The following is a 21679-nucleotide window of genomic DNA, read 5'->3' as shown; positions in this document are numbered from 1 at the left end:
TCTCTCCCCCCTTTTTCTTTTATATTTATTTTGATTGGAGGATTATCATATATAATTAATAATCAGCTGCTGGGAGGACTATTGGAGTTTACGGTGGATTGTCGTTCAGGCCAATAGTTTGATATATGTAATACAATTTAATAACGCTATTTATTCCACTCAAAATTTTCGATAATAATTATATTTATATCTTCTGATATATAATTTATTCATATAAATTATTTTTAATTTTTTAAAAATTATACCTCCACTCATAAAAAGTATTAATATTATTTACATGAACCATCGCTACTTTCTAAAAGTCACACCCACAACCTTCGAACAATGTCAACATCATTACACAAACTATCTTTACTTTTGGCTGTTAGGGGTGATTTTTATAATCAGCAAAAATAATGATAGTTTGTGTAAATAAACTATAAATTAAGGGTGTAAATGTAATATCCCAATTTTTTTTATTCATAATTTCCTTTTCCACTAAAAAGTTATTTTTCTCAATGCAATTTCATGAAATTCTGATTAAAAATAAATAATACCTCAAGTAAAAATATTCAATCAAAATAAAAATAATATCACATTAAAATATTTAACAAGAGTTTACATGACTTAATAAGATAAGATTTTAACTTATGCTTGTACGGTCAAATTATATATCATGCTTACATATATATTTTTGAAAAATGAGATAAATTACAACTACCGCTTCGAGGTTTAATATAATTGTGAATATTTTTTTATTATTTGAAAAATTACCAGTACCCTTGATATATAATGAAAACTCTGTAATCTGTGATAAATGATTGAAATTGTCAACTTTGTACTTAATGTATTTTATTTAAAAAAAAGAATGAAAAATTGTAAAAAAAAAAAAATCAAAGAAAGTTATAGTATATTATAAAATGTTATCTACTTAGTCCATAAAAATAATTTAAATTTTTTTAAAAAATATGTAAAAGTATAATTTATAGATCATAAGGGCATTTTTGTCAAAGTATATAAAATATCTAAAATATTCCTTGTCTTTCACAAAATTACAAATATAACCCCTGATGGGTGTTATTGTAATATTTTTGAGGGGGTGTTAAGTAAACTTTAGCCTCTAAATAGTCGATGAAGTTATAATTACAACTACAATTTCAAAGTGCTATATTTATAATTTTATAAAAAATATGAAGTATTTATTTATTTGGATCCGACCTTAGGGGGTGTCTGTGTAATTTTCATTGTTTTGAATAGATCATATAAATGAGAAATTTTCATATATATGTTTCTAATACTAATATATAGTAAGAGAAAACCATACTTGCTAAAAGTTTGTACGAGAGTTCAAAAAATAAAATTGCATTAGGATTTGAAGAGGGATTGGATTGGGTGGTGCAGGGTGTCGCGGAGGATGTGATTTCAACCCTGTATCATATTATTAGTAATATTCTCTGCATGGCAAAATGAGCGGCTGATGTCGTCTTGCGTAAGACAGCGGGGACGCTTCGCTTGTCGCAGTCTTTTCACGTACCCGAGTGCCCACCATTTTTACTAATTTCAAGGCCTTCTTCTTCTGATAAATAGTTTTTCGTTAATCAAATTTTACTGAATTTATTGATATTAATAAAAAAAATCGATATTCATCTGTGATTGACTGATTACTGATTTGTTGCAGGTCAAACAATTTTTTTCGAACTAAACTATTTGATTCTAATAACATCATGACCATTTTAATCATTTTACCAATAAAAGACCTTATTATGCCAAACACCCTAACATCTTATTTTATCCAAACAGTTGATCAGGAGCTTATTTCTAAAATAAGATCCAACATCTTATAAGCTCCTAAAACATCTTATAAAATATTTTTAAAAAAACTCAGCCAAACACCCTCCAAGTATACGTATAGAAATTAGAAATTGAGAGGTTAATACCAGAAAAAAATAATTGAAAAATCATATAAAAGAAACAGTAGATCATGTCCGAAAGAAGAACAAAATTATTAAATGGAGTTGTAATGATATATGATTATTGTGTCTGATCAGTATTGAAGTGCTTTCTTCCTTTAGGTCTTTTGTGGGTGTTGTGTAGAGTATGAAGCATGATTGCAAATTGGAAAGAAATTTGAGGTGACCAAATGACCATGAAATACATTCCTAAAATCATCCATTGCCAACATTTATTGAATATATATAGGACAGAACAATATATTTTACTTGCTTTTGCTTTCTATAATATATATTTTATGTTATTAGAATTCAAAGTTTTGTCATGTTATTTAATATTATATTACTCAATAGAAAAAGTAGTCAAAATTAGATGCATGCAACATTCATCTCATCATATATCTATCTGATTAAAGACTGAAAAAAAATATTAATTTAATTACCCGTACGTGATATGAGAAATAAGCAAAAAGAAAAAACCTTTTCGTGGAAAAACAATAGCAAATTACTGCTCTTGTATGGGGGGTAATTTCTTTATTTTTTAAGACACGAGGAGTAATAAATTGCATTTAACTCAATTAAAGACAAATCGATGCATGCAGACAACACGACAAAGGGGAAAAAAAAAGAAAAGATTATCCCTAAAAATGGTTAATTAAGCGATAATGTTAATACTCTCACTAACTATATTATTTAGTGATAATTTTTTTGTCACAATAATGAATTTATCGTTCTGTAGTCATGGTTATTTTATAATAAATTATTACTTGATGAGGGAGATTATTTAATTACCAAAATACCCGTACCTTTTAAGGCATTTTTATATATATAGTTGACTGTTTTTTACCAAGTTTCACCAATACTGACCAGGTTGAAAGTCAATTCTAGTGGCTGCCCTTAGATTAGGTGACGTGGCCGCATCCCAACGGAGCCACGTGTCGCTCGCCCAGACGGTACCATACGGCTATAAATAGCTTCATTTATGATTATTCAAACACACACATTTATTACTGTTTACCGCCATTTTCTGGTCTCCTTCGACCTCACTGTGCTTTCGACCTTATATTTTTTGACCCCGCATTTCTAACTTAGGCATCGGAGAGCAGCTAGTCTTAAGTTTGCTTTGTTCTCAGGATCCACTAACAAGTAGCTCGAAAGAAGGATTTAGCGACCCGACCTTGGGATCATTTCTACGACCCGATCCGAATTTTGCGCGACCTACATCATTGCTAGAAAAAAAAAGTGACAAAAAATTATATATAAAGTTAACTTATATAAATTTGAACCATTTATTTGGATCAACAAGAAAAAATGGGTAGGTTGATGTTTTATAGAGCGTTTTTTTGTTTCACCCCTTTTTAATGATCATTTTCAAAATTGATATTTGTTTTTATTATTAGTATACTAAATTGTAATTTTGGTCCAAAATATTAGGAGTGACACTTTCGGGTCGCCCAATTATAACGGTAGCAATTTTAGTTACGACATTAAATTTTAAATTTTGTACAGTTTGATCGAAAAGTATTGAACATGCTCGCCAATCCTCTAATACATCGGACCAAAATTATAATTTAGCCTTATTAATATTATATTTTATTGTAGCGTAAAAAATGCCTTTGATATCCTACATACAACGAGGAGAGATAGAGTAGTCCCCAATTGATCGTGAACAATTAAAAGAATCGATTTATTACTAATTAATTGGTACATAGATCAAAAGAGATCACCAAAAGCAACTAGCTACTTTGAAATTAAGAAGAAAAAGAGGGTTTAGTCTCTAGGGTTTGATCAATTAGGTTGTAAAGCAAATTGGCTTATTATTATATAGGGATAGTTACACTTTTCATCCCTAAGATTTGGTGTAATTACACATAGACCTCCTATGGTTTGAAAAATTACATTTAGCACCCCTAAGGTTTGCTTTCGTCTATCAAATAAGTCCATTCATTAGTTCAAATTCATCTAATTTACTGATAATTAACAAAAAAAATATAAAAACGTCTATATTTAACCCCAATTGACTTCTTATTGACTTATAGCAGATGAAATAAATCTTATGCCCAAATAACCCTCATACATCTTCACGCAGTAATATATGTGATAAGGTATGTCTTTACCGTTATTAAGGGTAGTTTAGTTTGGAAAAAAATTGTTCGACTTGTAATAAGTTAGTTTTAAATCAATCAAAGGTAAATATCAATTTTCATTGAATTTTTTTTGTTAATATCAGTAAATTCAATGAATTTTGACTAACGAAGGGACTTATTTGTTAGACAAATGTAAACTCAGGGGTGTTAAATATAATTTCTCAAATCATAAGGAGTCTATGTGTAACCATACCAAATTTCAGAAGAGACGAGTACAATTATTCCTATTATATATATATATATAAATGATATGGAGAACGTGCATGTGTCATGTGCCCTACATGCCACCTAAAAGCTTTGGTACTAATTAAAGAAAGAAAACAACCCAAAAAGCTTGATGAGTTTCTGAATGGCCTCAATGAGTGAATGCATTGCTTTTTCTTGGTAAGGGACCATTCATCATCACATCATAAATTTGAATTATAGCCTATTTGATACTTATATCTCTTTTTATTTTTATTTTTCTTGCAATCATAAGGGAAATATAATCAATTACGTTTATTATGCAATGATTTATCCCCTATAATATATAAATCAATAATAAAAAAAATCAGCAAATTACCCTTTGTGTTTTTGAAAAATGAAGCAAATTACTCCCTATCAATAATTTAGATAGGGGTAATATATGAAATGAGTAAAAAAAAAATTCTGTGAAAAAAGAAATTGCAAATTATCCTCTGTGTTTTTGAAAAATAAAGCAAATTACCCTCTATCAATGGTTTAGATAGTGGTGCAATTTATTTTATTTTCCATAACTTACAGAGGGATTTGTTATTTTTTCTCCACAGAGATTTTTTTGCTCATTTATCATATTACTGGGAGTAAATTGCATTTTTCTTAAATAAAATTTGGATAAATATTTTCCACTTCCATATGTCATAATTGTACCCAAATCAGCAATAATTAAGAATATTAACAGTTAGATGTCATTTATTGCTGCACGTAATGAATTAAGAGGAGATTTGAATTCCTTAATCGATTCCAAATATAAATTTCCAGTCACCGAAAATTTCTGTACGTTAGTAATAATCTCTTATGACATAACCAAAAATCAATAATTTTTCAAATTAATTCCCACTCAAAAGACTTATTTTTTAAGGAAAAATAGATTTCCATAGAGTTTTAAAGAAACAAATACATATTTGTAAGTGGAAGAGAAAATCCTTCCATTTTTGAGTTTGATCAATAAATAATCACTATACTTTCATAAAATTTAATTAAAGCTTCATAATGAGTAAACATATATATATATATACATATATTATGAGTTTTAATTAGATCACTTAATGTTTTATAGCGATCAAATTTTTTTACGACTATTTAAGAGAACCATTAGCTTTCTTCATTTGGCACATTGAGAGGGATATATTATATATGGCTTATGAATTTGACAAACACATTTATACTTCCATAAGTATTTTTTAGAGTATTGACAACGTGATTGTGGACTGATTCCTAGTCTTCTCATGGTCGTACACATGGAATGATGCACTGCTGAGAGTTAATAGGATTTTATCCTAGAATCATGTTCGTCTGTTAAAACCTGTATATAGGGAGGTAATCATGGCTTTAGGTCAGCGACAAGTGTCGTGACTCTCCATCGGTGCAACATTTCTAATTTCAACCTTTATTTTATTTGTTTTATCACTTTTTATATATTGTGATAATATATTATATTGATATTTTGTATGTGAAATTAAATTAAAAATATAATGTAAGCACAAATCACACAATATCTACAACAATTTTCTGATATAGTGAGCAATTCTGGTGCTTCCACGATAGGTTAGCAGGGCACGTACTCGACGGACTAACACTGATTTGTGTTCCATGCCCCTATGGGGTTGCCAGGAGTCTCATCCATGCTCTCAGTACTCGAGAAGCATTATAGAATTTTTCCACAATGGATCCAAATGTTGTATCAGAAAATGATAATATGTGTGCTTAAGGTATTTAGTGTGGGTTTAAGGGTATTCTACCACTCAAAATTCTTCTAGTAAACTCAGAAAGATATGAGCAAACTTACAAAACAAGACCGCATTAGGGCCTGGCCAGAAGGAGTTCCTGTGAAGGCATTCCAACACTCAAGTCAGTCTAGGTTCAAGGTAGATCTCAGTAAGAGAGAAAGCAATAGTTGGGATAACAACAGTTATACTTGATTCGAATGCCTATATTTATGTATATCGATTGAATTGTGCGATTTTACTATGTGCACCCTAAATCTAAAACATGACCAACGGTATGTAGTGCGCATATGCATATAAAATAGTGACAGAAAGTGGTCTGGGAAAATAATGCCTGCCACACTGTCAAAAGTGGTTAACTCCGTCAGTGCGGGACGAATGTACTTTTCATTAAATAAGGTCACATGGATATATTCGTACTTAAACATTATAAATATCCCGACATCAATATATATTTTAAATAAAATAAAAAGTATAATAAGATTTAAGGGTAAATTGCAATCTACTTACCTGTATTATGAAAAATAGGCAAACAGCCCCTTTATGAAAATAAAATAACAATTTATCCCCCTATATTTTTCAAAATATATAACAATTTACCCCCTATGTTATAAAAAATAAAGTAATTTTTCTCCCTACCTAAGGAGGTAAATTGTTTTATTTTTTAAAATATAGAACGATAAATTACTATTTATTTTTTATAAAAAAATAATTTACTTATTTTCAATATGTGCGGAGGATAAATTGTTATTCATCCTAAAATGTTTAGCATTGAAAACCCAAATAGCACCACAACTAGTACTGCCAGTCAACCTACACCATACCAAAAAAGAAAAAATAATTACTCACACGATCCAATAATCATAATATAAAGTACTAAATTTATGACCACCTGAGCTAAGACCGAATCCCATCTGCAACACTGTCATTATGCGTGAATTGACTAAAACATCCCTGGTATGTCATATAATTTCCCGTGTTACGTGCGTGGATTTCTTTTGTCGTGTTGGAGACAGTTGGGGTAGTGACAAAACAAGCAATTGGATCGCACCGTCAACCCTCTTTCTCCTCTCTCGCAATCTTCGGATCAACGTTGTCAACTGCCACGTGTCTCAATCAAGAAAAGGGACCGACCGGCCCTTTACTTCTCTTGCATCTGTCCCCATTCCCTTGTAATAAAACAAAGAAAGGTGGTTCAAACAAAAACTAATCAACCGTTGCCTCATTATTCTATTCATTTTCTGCTCTTGGTCTCTTCTCTCACTCCATTTGAATCCCATTTCCCTTGTCTCTGCAAGCTTATACTTGTTCACTGCACTCGGAACTGATCGGCTATCCATTTTCTCGTCAAGATACAGCCTCGGGTTCCCCCCAAAAGCGTTTGATCTTCGTTTGTATGTATGTCTGTCTTCGTGAAGAGACTTGTTGAGAAGGCTTCTTTGAAGAAGGTAAAGTCATCAGCCCAACTCAATCTTTCTTGTTTGGGCGCTGTTTTCTTCGTTCTTGACGACCCATTTCAGTTTTAGTTGGGTATTTTGACGGCGTGCCTTCTTTTGCAATTTGGAGAGTTTTCTACGTAAGTTCGTAGTGGTTGGAAATTAGTTGCTGAGTGTTTGTTCCAAGCACATGTTTTGGCTTATTTCTCTGCTAGTTCTATTTTCACTGGGCGCATAGCTTTTCTTTTTTGGACGATTCTTCTTTATGAAAGTTCTCTCTTTTCTTCTTCTTTTTTTGAAATTTGGTAGTGAAAGTTGTTTGTTGACTGGTGCAAGATTTCTCTTGTATTCATCTGTTTGATGCTTCAGGTTTTTTAGTGTGACTTGGTTGAAGTTATCCAGTCAATAGTTGACTGCCTAGTTTCTTACTATGTTCACACCTTACTGTATGATAAGGATCTCATATTTATGATCAATTAGTGACATGATTTGTGAGACAAAATCAACTGTTATGACAAATGGAGTAGGAAATTCTCATAAATGGAAAATTAAGGTAGAAATTGATAGCCTCTATCCTGCATTCAAGTAAATTTTTAAGATATTTTGTCTATGGAAAGTGTACCGAATTAGAAATAGTTAAAAAACATGAAGCATGCTGGTATTTGAGTTTCTCTTACAGCAGACATGTACGAATGCGTGAGAAGAACTTATGCTTTAAATCAAAGAGTTGTCTTGGACCTGCATCTTCTTATCCTTTTTTCAATTCAAAATGTAATATGAAAAATAAACAATATGAATGATCTATCTAAAGATCATAGCTATGCACACACGTATAACAACATACACTGATTTATATACATCTATATATGTAACGATGCGTGTGTTTTTCATAATTTTCTTTATCAGTGTAGCTATGAATTTTGGCAACCATGGATTGCTGCTAATCCTTGGATGGATTGATTAATTAGAGTTGTTGTATATACTGAGATCGTCTCTATCAAAATTTAGATACGTGAATAGAGAAACAGAAAATAAGCAATTCGGTTGTTTGGCCATATGGCATACAATTACAAGACAAATGCCCAAAGGGCTAAATTATGGTATTATCTCTTAATTTGGTATTACAATGTTCACCTATTTATACAGGTAAATTACACATGTAAAACATAGAACATGGAGGAATTCACTCTAGAATCAAATAAAAAAATATCACAACAATCAATTAGATATTATGTGATTTTGCAATTATCTTAAAGACTCAACCTTTTATTCTTAACAATTTCCATATGAAGGTTGGAGGTCAAAGCTAGAACGAATAACATTTCTTTTCAGGAGGTGACAAAGAATTGGGGAGAATTTAGATAGAATGTTAAAATTGGGGTTAGAAGTTTCAAAATAGAAATTCTTTCTTGGAAAAAGATATATGAAATATTCTCCCCTTTTTTCTGTTTTCATAAGTTAATTGCTGTTTCATCGTCTGTCTTCGAATATGTTTTTAGTGGATGAGAGGAAGAGAAAAGTAAAGAACAGTAGTACCATCAATTTGTTTATTGGACCAAAAAAGCAATTACATGCATGGGAAACACTAAAAGAGAGAGAGAGAGAGAGTTGTGATGAAAATGAGGGCCATCCAGATGGTTTAAGCTTGAACTTGAGCTAAAGTGCGCTTTAATGAGCCTAGATGTGCCTTCTAATAATTTCCACTGAGATGAAGCTTGGCCTTTTAGCAACATCTACATCATATGGTGTAATTCAGTGAAGTTACTTGAGCTTAAGTAGAGTTTGTTTTGATGAGAACTCGTTTTGAACTTGAATAGCGAATCAAAAGGTTGTTTAAAAAATCATGAAGGTTCATGCAAGGCGAATAAGTTAAGGTTAAATACCAAAAATTCAAGTGGAGGACTAAATTAAAATTTAATTCATAAAAAATTAAGATATATATCTAGCTTTTGTCTTTATGAGGGCTCATTCTCTTTCTAATCTGTTTTTCACTTGTATTTATGCATCGATGGGCTTTTCCCCATTGATTAGGTTGGATATTTTCTATAGGTATTATCTAGATCTTTTCTGGATTTTGATTGATCCTCTTTGAGTCTAAGACCTTCCAAAGAATATAGCAAATGCTGCCGAACCATTAACAATTTAATGCGTCCAACTTTTTGAATTGAATGGTGAACTCCTTACATAAATTATTATACAAACTTTATATGACAAATTGATTCTTTTGTGAAGATTGATTCCCAATTTCTTGTTCTTTGCAATAAATTTATATTCCACATTTCATTATATTATAGTAGTTGAGCATATAGCACTACTATGAACATCATTAATAAGTTCAGGTCTTTGCACGATCATCATTGTCAGGGACTAGCCATCTGATGTAAAAAGGTACATTCACAAAAATGAGCAGCCAAGGCCTTAAAGATTTAAAGATTGTGATATCACTAATATGGCCCTAGACCAGGTTTATGACAAGATATTACATACATCCTTTTCACCGTAGTTTTGAGATGGATAAGTTATAATAGCTGGAGAAAGAGGTGTTAAGGTTAAGACTTTGTCTCAAAAACAATAGAATGTTTTCATTAGTTTTTCAAATAGAACCGAAAAATTACACAATTGTTGATGCTGACTCAGGTAGAGGTTAGTTCACTATCCTTAGTAAAGCAGGGTTGAGATATTTCAATTTGCTTACTCGGTGGATACATACTTGAATAGGACGTCTAAGGTGCATAAAAGTATTTTTGCAAATCGATAATAAGTGAAGACTGAAGAGTATGCACAAGTTCATGAACTGGCTTTTGTGTTGAATAGATTAAGGTTCTCATAATACTGTTCTTATGCTTATCGACAAAATTATATACATACTAGGTTTAACAATGAACAGAGAAAGAAGATGACAAAAGAAGTTGGGTGGTATAAAAAATGTTTTATCAAGCATGATCCATGCGTTGTCTAGGTAAGCATGAAACATCCTACATTAAGAGTAGTAGTTATGGACCTGAAACACTTTTAGACAGATAACCTCTTGCATGTGCATTTCTTGGCAAAGTGCATAATGTGATACAATCTGGTATTAACACCATAGCTGCAGCAACTACTAGGGTTGGGATTGTTGGTTTGTGTGGTAGCAGGACCATAGTCAATTTGGTGCATGGGCTGCTGCACTATTTAAAAATTTGAGTTGCAGAATTGCTAATAATTATAATTTTAGCAGAATAGTAGGGCTGGGTCCTGCATTTGCCAAGCTCAATTCTAATACCATGTTAAAACAAACAACTTTAGGCTAATAATATGAGTGTGAGGTTCAAAATTAGTGCTTGTCTGGGAATGATTTAATAGCGTTGGATGGAGCCTAAAGACACAACAAAAAATGTGAAGCGCTTCAAAGTTTTTCTGTATCTACTGGGGTGCTTTTACGAAATGTAACTTTTAATATGTAGTCTGGTCCCTAGCAAAATATTGTGGACAATAAATGAATTAACCGTCTTGGAAGTTTTTGAACTAGTATGGATATTAAGTTGTGTTTAACTATTAACACTTTTACATTGTTTTTGCAGCCTGCAGGGTTTTCAGACAGTTTGAGACCTGATGATGTAAACCCTCATTTAGTTTTCCATTATGGGATTCCATCTGGTTCTAAGCTGCTGGCATATGACTCAATTCAACAAATTCTTGCTATTTCAACTATGTAAGTTTCACATCCAGATTTTGGTTAAGTATCTAAGTTTGTTTGAACAGATTGGCAGAAAGGGACATGTTGTTTGTTGAGAGAAGCTCTTTTCATGAAAGTGTAATAATGGTCTGTTATTAAGATTATTACAGTCACACACTATATGTTAAGTTCTGATTTGTGATAAATGTGGTCATTTTGACTGCTGATTCTGTGTTGACGGATTTGTCACCCTAACAGCCCCCTGAATCAATTTATAAAGCGATTATGCTTTTAGTTTCCAACATGCCGTTTGTAACCCAGTAAGGTCTGATGAGATGGAACTCTTATTCTCAGGGATGGACAAATCAAATTGTTTGGTAAAGATGGCTCACAAGCTCTACTGGAATCTGTAGAGACAGTAGCAAGCAAATTTTTGCTGGTAAGCGTCCCTTCTGCATCATTTACTGTGTGCTCTGGATGAAATTCATGAGATGGTCTGAAGCAACCTATCTTTTTATTTCCATTTACAACTGTGAACTGATACCAAATGGTAGTTTTTGTTGACAGTTCATTGAGAACCAGGGTGTCCTTCTAAACGTAAATGTCAACAACCATATTGAGGCAAGTTACTTGACCATTTTGGATATATGTGTTCTCTAACATTCGTTTTCTCTGACTTGAGAAATTTCTCTCTAGTCTTGACCAATATAGCAACATTGGTCATTTTGCTGTACTTCCACTGTTAAGAAGTTTTGGCATCTAATTTCTAATAGAATTATTTGTAGATCTGGGATATAGACAGGAAGTGTTTGTCTGCCGTTCATCACTTTGAGAAGGATATCACTTCATTTGCAGCCATGCGCAATGGATCGTACCTGTACTGGATGCAACTCTTTTGACGGAAATTTGTTATATATATATATGAAGCTCTATATATTTATATAGGTTGTATATGGATTTGCAGGTATGTTGGGGATTCTGCTGGTGATATATTGATCCTGAGACTACATCAAGATCAACGTCATATTGAACTCATGAATTACAGCATTCCTCTTTCAGCATCTTATGGTAGGACTGAATCCCATTGCACAAGGCTTTTGGAAAATATGGTCTTGCTACAATGAGCTATTCAAACTTACGAACTTCTCACACACTTTTGAATGATAGACTAGTTGTAATGATATATATGATGGACATATCTGAGTTTTGTTTTATATGGTTCCACATGATTTGGGGTACAAAAACTTTTACAGTAACCATTCTTCTTGTAGTTATTTAATATTTGTAATTATTTTGCATGCAGGCAAGACAGATGAAGTTGGAAGTGATACTGCAGTACAATATATCCTACCTCAACCAACAGCTGAAACTAAAAGGTATTCATTTCAATATATCTCTTTCCCCCAGTATTTTTATTTTGTTACATATAGAGAACTTCTGGAAATAGATATTGGTCAACCAGGGTTAGAAATGATCAAAAAGATGGATCTCTTTGCTCATTACTTTGATATCGTAGAAGGAAACCATCCTTTAGTTCCATTGCACTAGGTGCATGCGTCAACTGTACACACACATATGCTATGTTTCCTCTCGTTCTAGCACAGTTGGACACTTGTGTAATTGTTTCACTTGGATAACTGACTGAAATAGTTTGGATACTAGAAATGAATTTTTCCCAATGGCTTCATCTTTCTTGGAGCTTGAACTTTTTTACCTTCCAGTAATTCGTGGACAATGATTTTTTATTTTTCTTCAGGGTCCTTATTATCTATTCTAATGGTGTTATTACATTGTGGGCAATCCGAGAAAGCAAAACCATTTTTGCAAGTACTGGTGGTACGACTTTACAATCTATGCATCAAGAAGCAAAGAAAGTAACAGCAGCATGTTGGGCTTGCCCTGCTGGAACTAAAGTAGTTGTTGGGTACAGCAGTGGAGATATAATTCTCTGGAGTGTTCCATGTCCCCCAGATCCAAAGACTGAACAAGCTTCGCAAAATGAATTGTCTGCTAGTCAAATTACTCCAATTTCTAAGCTGAATCTTGGATATAAAGCAGAAAAAATTCCAATAGCAAAGTTAAAATGGGCTTATGCAGATGGAAAATCAAGTAGACTATATGTTTTAGGCTGCTCCAACCATCATTCTGCCAACTCGCTGCAGGTACTAAATCGCCACCGGACTCCTATTGAATTCTTGATTATACACTGGCTCTCTGTTTTGAGAAAGTCAAAGATTATACCACCAGGTTTGAACAACAGCCTTCTGAGCTTACTTTAGGACTCTAGCAGGAACAATTGCACTTGTTATTTACGGCTGTTTATGAATGTGATGGCAAACAGCTGACTTAAATATCTCCTGTAATTCAATTACAATCAGAATCAATGAACAAAATATAGACTTGGGCTTTTGCTGCACGAGGATTGAGTTTGGCTTCTACAGATTTGCTCATTTAAATTAATAAAATTGGCAGGTCGTTCTGCTGAATGAATATACTGAAACTCGCACTATTAAGTTAGGGCTCCAACCCCCTGAGTCCTTGGTTGACTTGGAAATCACAACAAGCTGTGTCGAACAAAACAAGCATAGACACGATTCTCTTCTTTTGCTTGGGAGGTCAAGTCATCTGTATGTCTATGATGATTCTTTAATTGAAAGATACCTGGTACAGTGCCAAACCAAGTCACCACCTTCACTTCCAAAGGAGGTAATAGTAAAGCTGCCATATGGTGATTCAAGCATCAGCATAAGCAAGTTTATAACAAGTACTCCATCTATGCCATGTTCTGCAGATGAGGTAAGCATTAGTTCCCCGAGAAATATGATAATGTTGACTACTGCCACCATGGTTAACGTGGGCGTTTTTCTGTTCTTGTGATGTAGGACTTCAATATGCTGGCAAAAAACAGTTTGCCACTTTTTCCATTTGAAAGAAGTCTGAAAGATGGAAGCAACTCAAACTCAACCACTTTTAGTCCATTTTCAAAGGCTAGGAATATATTTATAACAGGACATAGTTCTGGGGCAATTAACTTCTGGGATGCATCTTGCCCACTTTTGCTTCCAGTAGCATCTATAACTCAACAGGTAATCTTGAGAGTGGAATTACTTTATTTTTGTCTAAACGTCCACCAAAACAACGATGTGGATGTTCAAAATTTTATTTCTTGTTTTCCTGATATCCACTCATACTCAATGCATCTATTTTACTTGCAACACTAGCACTTTTAATGTTCAGAAAACATGCAGAATATAAACATTGTTGCCACTCGAAACTTGGAGACACGTACTGAACATCACTTTTAGTTTGTTCTTTTTTCATTTTACTTGAAACGAGTCTATTTCACAATGCAAGGGCCTGTACATTTTTCTGGAGACATGGAAGGGCTTGTGATGGATCACTGTGCTTGTGCATCATCAAATCATGGTTGCTTTTGCTTATTTGTCGTAGTTAGAAAGTTACCTTAGCAAAATCTTATTCTATTTGATATGATTTTGCAGAGTGATAATGATTTTTCTGTCAGTGGCATACCAGTGACAGCATTGTACTTTAGCTGCGACTCACACATTCTCGTGTCTGGAGATAAAAGTGGAACGGTATAACAATTATCCTGATAAATTTATGGAGACATAACTTGAACATGCTTTCAGATTCCAGAGCTGCAAAGAAATTCACGTGAAATGTTTTATGCAGGTCCGTATATACACATTAAAATCTGAGACATTTGTCCCACAGAGCACGTTTGCGTCCTTCCAAGGTACTATTGACGTACTGTTTCTATAATTTCTGATCTCAGATATTCTTACTACTGTCTAAGCAAAATGACTTTTGACACTGCAATTGAATCTATGAGGCTATTACGTTGAACTTCAGAAGTGATATCTGAACCTGATCAATCTGTGCCCAAATTTATTTTCAACAGACTGTGGAAAAGGTCTATGTCTATATGTCATCAATTGAATTAAGTGAAAAGGAAATAGTTGTAACATGTGAAGATGGAAAGATTTGAAATTGTGAACAAGTATAATCCTTTATTGTTCGACATGAAATCAAGAGAAGTTGACTGTTTAGCCAGAAACTTAAGAAAATATGATGTCCACACAATTTATTTCACAATGTTGGGAAGTTTTAGGGGTGGGGGTTTTACATTTTTACATCTTTGGAAATGCAGATCATAAGAAAGATATCGTGGCTGTGCCCGCGATGGTGTTGTTTGTCTTGTCTGTGATTGTGAACACATACCTGACACATTGGCCCCCTGGGACAGTTCTTGATAGAATAGTAATAGTATCACAGTAATAAATTCTTTTTGGAGACATGAGATCTATAGAGAAGTTGCATCATAGTTGCGCAATCTGTATGTAAGAACTTTTTGATTTTAAACCTCTGTTGTTACTATAATCGTCCTGGCAGTTGACAACTCTAGTGAACTCCAGTCATACTCTACAGAAAAATCTTAATCATTCTCTAGTTTTTATTCATCTTGCTTTAATGATGGATTTCTCATATGTTGGTATAATGTCCTGGGACTCTGATAAAAGAATAACTTAGTCCAAATGTTCATATGGGTTCGTAATATTTAAAAGCTAAATTAGAATGTAAAGTGTCCTCTACTTTTTGTGCTGGTTACCAGGAAGTTCAAAGAAGGGAAGCAATCACATCATCCGTAGAATCAAAGTGGTGAAGGTTAATGGTGCAGTACTCTCCATAAGTACAACTGAAACTCTAAAACAGCTTGCTGTTGGGTCAGACCAAGGATATGTAAGCTTTTCTTTTGTTTTTGGTTACACACGTCAGTATTTTTTGTTCTATTAGTCCAGATTTTATTATATTTGAGTCACACCATCCAGTTATTGGCGTCATCATCTGATTTTCTTTGTTAAATAATCACGAAAACTAATGTCGAACAATTAAGTTCCAAAATCGATGTAGCGAAGCATGTGAAACAGATAAAAATGATCAATGTTTTGTTTTTGAGAAAAAAAAACTCAAGAAAACAAAGTTGGTACACTAAACCAGTGTTTGTTTCGATTTGATTTTTCAACTTTATAATTTTCATGCGTGTTTTTGTTTTTGCATTGGCGCTTGCATGAAATAAAAAGGTTTTCGGATACCGTGGAGAAATATTCACTTTATTTGATGCAAATGATATTTTAGTAGCAATCAGTAGAGGCTTCCTTGATTTCTGTCTGTTTGGTCCAATTTTATTGGCTTCAGAATTGTTATTTACTTAACTGTGGAAACTATTATTTTGATTACTTATTTTCTTTATTTTAAGACTAATGGGTATCATCTCAAGCATCATTGACGTGGATCTTTGCTTTTGGTCTAAAAAGGTTATAACCATGAAATAAATCAAGAAGGATTTCTGTTGAAAATGGACAGAGGAACAGGTTTTTGTATTTTGTATAGTAGAGAAGGCAAGAACACAATAAAATTGCTACTAACAGAGTCTAAAACATTCATTTGTTATTCTTTGAAGTCAGTCATATACATTTCAGTATTCATTGAGGATATAAGGTTCGAGATTTGGCAGAACAGAAGGCAAATGAAAAAGATTTGACTACATTTGACAGTTTTATTTGTTAAGACTCTTCAGAGATGAAAGTAGAATATTTCAAATTATTGCATGAAATTCAAATGAAACAACAGTAATTAGTTTCATGGGTTTGTCAATTCAATCTGTTTCTCCATAAAACAGTTTTAAGAAACATTTTCATGCATAAATCTTGAGTTGACATTGAGATCAAGTATGTCACAGATTTAATCACTTGTATTTGACTATGGAAGTTGATATGATAATAACATCGAATTTGAGAAGCCATTGTTGCTTGTCCTTATGAGATATATAGCATCTATCCACATTCATAGGAACCTTAGCATAGTAAACACACAAAATCAAGAAACATTCTGTGCTATGCAAAGTCTATTTATTCATAATGTGCGTGTTGCACACAGGTGTCATTAATTGATCCTGAGGGACCTAGTGTCTTGTACCAAACACACATTGCCAGCGAACTTTGCACAGGGATCATTTCAATGCATTTTGAAACTTGCAGCTTCCACGGCTTTGAGAAGAATGTTATGATTGTAGCAACAAAAGATTCGTCTGTTTTGGCGCTTGAGCGGGATACGGGAAATACACTAAGCTCTGGTATTGTTCGCCCAAGTAAACCATCAAGAGCTTTATTCACGCAGATTTTGGGTGAGTATGATTTTTCTTGAGGCTTTCTTTTTGTTATAATTTGGAGGTTATAACTCAAGGGCCTCTGTAACACTTAAAGAATTTCACTTTCTTATTCACTTCTATGAGTCTTCCAAACATCTTAAATGGGTGAACATGGAACATCAGGTAGAGGATCCACCGTGCCAGATGGTGTGGACATCAACAACATTAATTCTGACAACTCATTGCCAAAGCAATCATTTCTATTGCAATGCTCTGAAAAAGCCGTTTATACATATTCCTTATTGCATTTAGTCCAGGTATAAATGCAGCTTCTTGCAGGTTACTGTAACATGTATGGAAAAGCCTGCTGATTTTATCTTTTCTGTTTTTATGATCTCTTATATTTAGGGTGTTAAGAAAGTGATGTACAAAAAGAAGTTCAATTCATCTTGTTATTGGGCATCAACTTTTGGCTCCCGTGATGTTGGGGTTATACTTCTTTTTGCCAGTGGTAAAGTTGAGATAAGGTGATACTTCTCTGCTCATCATGCCTGATTGATTATCTACGGTGGTCGCATCCATCATTTGTACCTTTGATCAGTTGATTTTCTGCCCTTAATATTCGGACATGCTTTGAACGCTTACATTTGCAGGTCTTTCTACATGTGAAGACTTACTGTGAAAATTTTGGGTCAATCAATTTATTTTGGTTGTGCACTGTTCGTACTACTTTGCTAACTATTCTGTTAACACTCCTCATGCTTGAGTAGGCACTTTCTCGCACCATGCATAGTCTCCATTTATTTTAGTTCATGAATCATCCTCTTTTAAGAGGTAAAACGCCAGAGATTCGAATAAACTAGAAGAGAAAAGAGACCATTTGTAAACATTTAAAAAAAAAGAAAACAACAAAATGGAAGGAGCCATGAGCCATCTTAGGCTAAATTAGTTTAGATGAGTATTATGTACAGGTCTCGTTTACCAACCATGAAACAGAGTTGTCTGCTATCTGGAGCCTTAGCTGTATATAAGTAAATCCAGATTAAGTTCACTGTTAGTCCACCTGATGCTTATTTTTCTTTTTAAATTTAAAAACTTCAGGTCCGTGCCAGAATTATCCCTTGTGAAGGAAAGTTCAATAAGAGCGGTCACATTTTCCAATTTGAGACCGTTCTCTGTATCTGATGTTGTAGTGTCGTCGTCTGATGATGGTGAACTCATTATTGTAAGTCAGCATTACTCTATATTTCCAGATTGTTATCTTAGGAAGTCTTTAACAAACAAGCTCTATGCTCTCTATAATCAGGTTAATGGCGACCAGGAATTACTTTTTGTCTCAACTTTGCTTCGTAAGGAGGCTTACAGGTAATAAAAGTTGTTAACCTACTTCAAATTTTCTTACTATCTACTCTCAAATTCTAATATAAAGAATTCAACCAATGGGTTTCGTCACCGATAATCACTTGTTCTATCTTCCTAATAAGAGTTAGGAGTGTGGTGTTGTAAAGAAAATTACTGGAGTTTATTCTTATTTTTTTCAAATTGTTTCACATGCTGTTATGGCCTTACTCTATCCAAGATGTCTGGACTCTGTTTCGCAAGTTCTTAACAAAGACTTGGTCACTGCTCAAGGGCTCATCTCTTCATTTTCATCTAAAGAAAAGAAAAAGGTTGGTTGCTAGACTCATCTGAACCATGTAGATTGTGTAGATATTTCCTGACGATACTGTTTATTTTTACCTTTCTTTTTGTGAATAATATAACAGGGTATGTTCAGCTCCGTGATAAAAGACAGTAAGAGTGCAAAACCAAAGAATGGGCAAGAGGTAGAAACTGAAGATTCTGCACGAAGTATGGAAGAACTGTCGATGATATTTTCAGCTGTTAACTTCCCAACTGATACTGAAACCGAGGAAAAGATCATCATGAATGAGGAGGACGGGAACTTGGATATAGGTATTGATTTCCTGCAAAGTCAAAGTTTTCTTTTTATTTAATTAACTCTCTGAGCTTCTTTCCTTTGTTCTCTTATTCCATGTTGCACATTTTTTAAATGATTCAATAACTACGCACCTTATTCCATTTATGAATTTTTCGTTGTTGCTGGTTCTGGTCGTAAAGATGACATTGACATTGAAGATCCAAAAGACAAACCAAGAGGATATCCAGTGATAGCAGGACTGAATAGACAGAACATTACGAATACGTTTCAAGCAATTAAAGGTAAGTTGGGATTGTATGTACTGCTCTTTACAAAATATTGCTTGGATCCTCACGTGCACTATCACCTCTTTGTTATAGGCAGTTAGAATTTATCACAACTTCATGAAAGCGGGACGATTTTCTTTTAGATTCTTGAAATCTTACGCTGAACACGAACACATTCCCATTTCCAAGGGTCTCATGGATTTGCAATGATATGTATCATTGGAGAATGTTGGTTACCAAGACAGAGCTGTATTATTATGGTTATCCCAAGGGTTAATACCCCTATATTTGAAAATTTAGAAGGCAAGCATGTAACCATTGTAAACTTGGACTTGGAACTGGTGGCATGTTAAATATCGTAACCGTAGTCATTAACTACACCAACTTACTCGGGAGTTACCTGCATTTCTTTATTTTTAACTCAAGGTAACTAATCTTTCTAATCTGCCACTTGGGTTTTGAACGGGGAAAACTTGGAGGGAAGGCTTTCGTAAATTTTAAAAGGGAAGGATTATAATTAGTAATTATACTAATTCCAGGAGAGGTTAGTGTAATTTTTCTTAATTATATATTTGTAGACTTGCGTTAATATCATTTGGACTACTTTTATCTCACTCCAGAAATAATTAATCATACGGCAAGAGCTCTTAGTATGATGGCATTATTGACTTGGATTGTTTAAAGTCAAATTTCTTTATTTTTCTTTTACAGGCAAGTTGAAACATGTGAAGGTAAAAAATGATAAAGTGCCAATAAATGATGAGCAACAACAGGACGAGAAGACTGGTGCTGTTGATCAAATAAAGAAAAAATATGGCTACGCTTCTTCTGGTGTAAGTGCACGTAACCATGCATGATAACTGCTTATCTTCTGAACTGATGGTTAATAACCATGACCACCATGAGAAAGAAATCTTCTTGGAAGCAAAACCAAGACGATTTTGAGAATAAACATATGCCTTACAAGATTATTTTCATGATCAAAAGTTGATCCCAAAAGCTTTTCGGATTTATGTCATAAGGAGGAAAAGTTAGAAGAAGCGAGATGAGTTATACTTTTCTCAATTCAGATGACGGTTTGGTAGAATGGCTTTCGTTGCACCTTTTATGTTCCTACTGGTGAATCTTCACATGTTACGCAGAATCTTATTGAGCTCAAATTCAAAGTGAGATCGAATGTGTACAAAAACACATTGTAAACCATTCACATTTTACTGATCAAAATGCTATTTTAAATGCAAAAAAGGGCAAAAGCGCTTGTCTCAGTATCTGATACAAATGCAGGAGTCAAGTGCTGCAAATACGGCAAAGAACAAGCTGAGCGAAAATTTGAGGAAGTTGCAGGTATTATATCCTTTTATGCTCTCCGTTGCAATTGAACATCAGTGAGTTTGTGTACCAAGTCATTGGTTTTGCAAAACATTTGATTTTATCTCATTGTAGTCGCTTCCCTCTATATATGTTTGTATAAGCAAGCTGAAACGGAACTGGAAGTATTCAACATACACTACAGCATTCGTCGGAAAAAAGGGATTGAGAAAAAAAAAAGAAGGAAACAGAGACGTGAAAAGAAGAGGCTATAATTTAGGGGGACATGTGGTTCATCATTCTCTTCCCTTGTATGTCTAGACATAGAAGAGAAAATTTCTTTTCCTTCCCTTCTATTTCCCTCCATAAGCATCATATTATTCCGTCTAGAACCTAGCTTCAATTTTCTTTACGTTGTATTTGAATTGATGGATTTTTTAAGTGGTTCATCATGTCTTTCGGTAATAGAAGATGAAACGAATCAACTAAAACAAGTTTGCTTCGGTTGGGCAGGGCATCAGCCTGAAAACTACCGAAATGCAGGACACAGCACGCTCATTCTCTTCTATGGCCAAAGAGGTTCTGCGATTTGCTGAAAATGAGAAAAAGGGGTCCTGATCTTATTGTCGTTTGGTTGCCCACACTAACTATTTCTCCGTCCCAAATTCTGTTGCGTTTGACATATTCTACTCAAGCGTATCTGTATTCTTTATAGTTCATTTACGAACAAACAACATAATTAAAAATGTTGCAGCATGCGTCGCTGCAAGTATTTATATGTATATGCATGTATATATATATATATATATATATATATACTCGTGATGTTTCTAAAGGATTTGGTATGTAATGTTATTCTGTTTA

General features: G+C 33.6%; 1 protein-coding gene across 3 annotated transcripts; it reads left to right on the top strand.

Annotated features, from left to right (window-relative positions):
- Positions 1-7216: 7216 nt before the first annotated feature.
- DAW1 (Transducin/WD40 repeat-like superfamily protein) lies at positions 7217-21679 on the top strand. Of its 3 annotated transcripts, none has more exons than XM_088885424.1 (24): positions 7217-7487; positions 11036-11166; positions 11485-11569; positions 11698-11751; positions 11916-12007; positions 12095-12198; positions 12434-12506; positions 12887-13292; positions 13603-13926; positions 14013-14216; positions 14631-14726; positions 14824-14887; positions 15764-15891; positions 17089-17335; positions 17483-17616; positions 17708-17826; positions 18401-18524; positions 18606-18664; positions 18879-18969; positions 19066-19255; positions 19421-19522; positions 20219-20340; positions 20792-20851; positions 20980-21300. In XM_088885424.1, exons 1-24 carry the CDS (start codon positions 7440-7442, stop codon positions 21088-21090), a joined length of 3168 nt encoding a protein of 1055 aa, XP_088741550.1. In that variant the 5' UTR covers positions 7217-7439; the 3' UTR covers positions 21091-21300. The 3 variants fall into 3 exon arrangements, with proteins under 3 accessions (XP_088741550.1, XP_011099900.1, XP_088741551.1); XM_011101598.3 differs by lacking the exon at positions 20980-21300 and adding an exon at positions 21329-21679 and having other exon boundaries at positions 7220-7487; XM_088885425.1 differs by lacking the exon at positions 7217-7487 and adding an exon at positions 7512-7615 and having other exon boundaries at positions 11685-11751; positions 20980-21299.

The sequence above is a fragment of the Sesamum indicum genome, linkage group LG9 (genome assembly GCF_026168435.1).
Source record: "Sesamum indicum cultivar Baizhima isolate 11 linkage group LG9, ASM2616843v1, whole genome shotgun sequence".
NCBI lineage: Eukaryota > Viridiplantae > Streptophyta > Magnoliopsida > Lamiales > Pedaliaceae > Sesamum > Sesamum indicum.
This window is presented reverse-complemented; position numbering and strand designations above follow the sequence as displayed.

Coding starts and splice junctions, on each gene's coding strand:
- DAW1 (XM_088885424.1), top strand. CDS start 7,440: ATGTCTGTCTTCGTGAAGAGACTTGTTGAGAAGGCTTCTTTGAAGAAG. Junction 14,727..14,823: donor CTGGAGATAAAAGTGGAACG/GTATAACAATTA, acceptor TGTTTTATGCAG/GTCCGTATATACACATTAAA. Junction 17,827..18,400: donor AGTGGTAAAGTTGAGATAAG/GTGATACTTCTC, acceptor TAAAAACTTCAG/GTCCGTGCCAGAATTATCCC.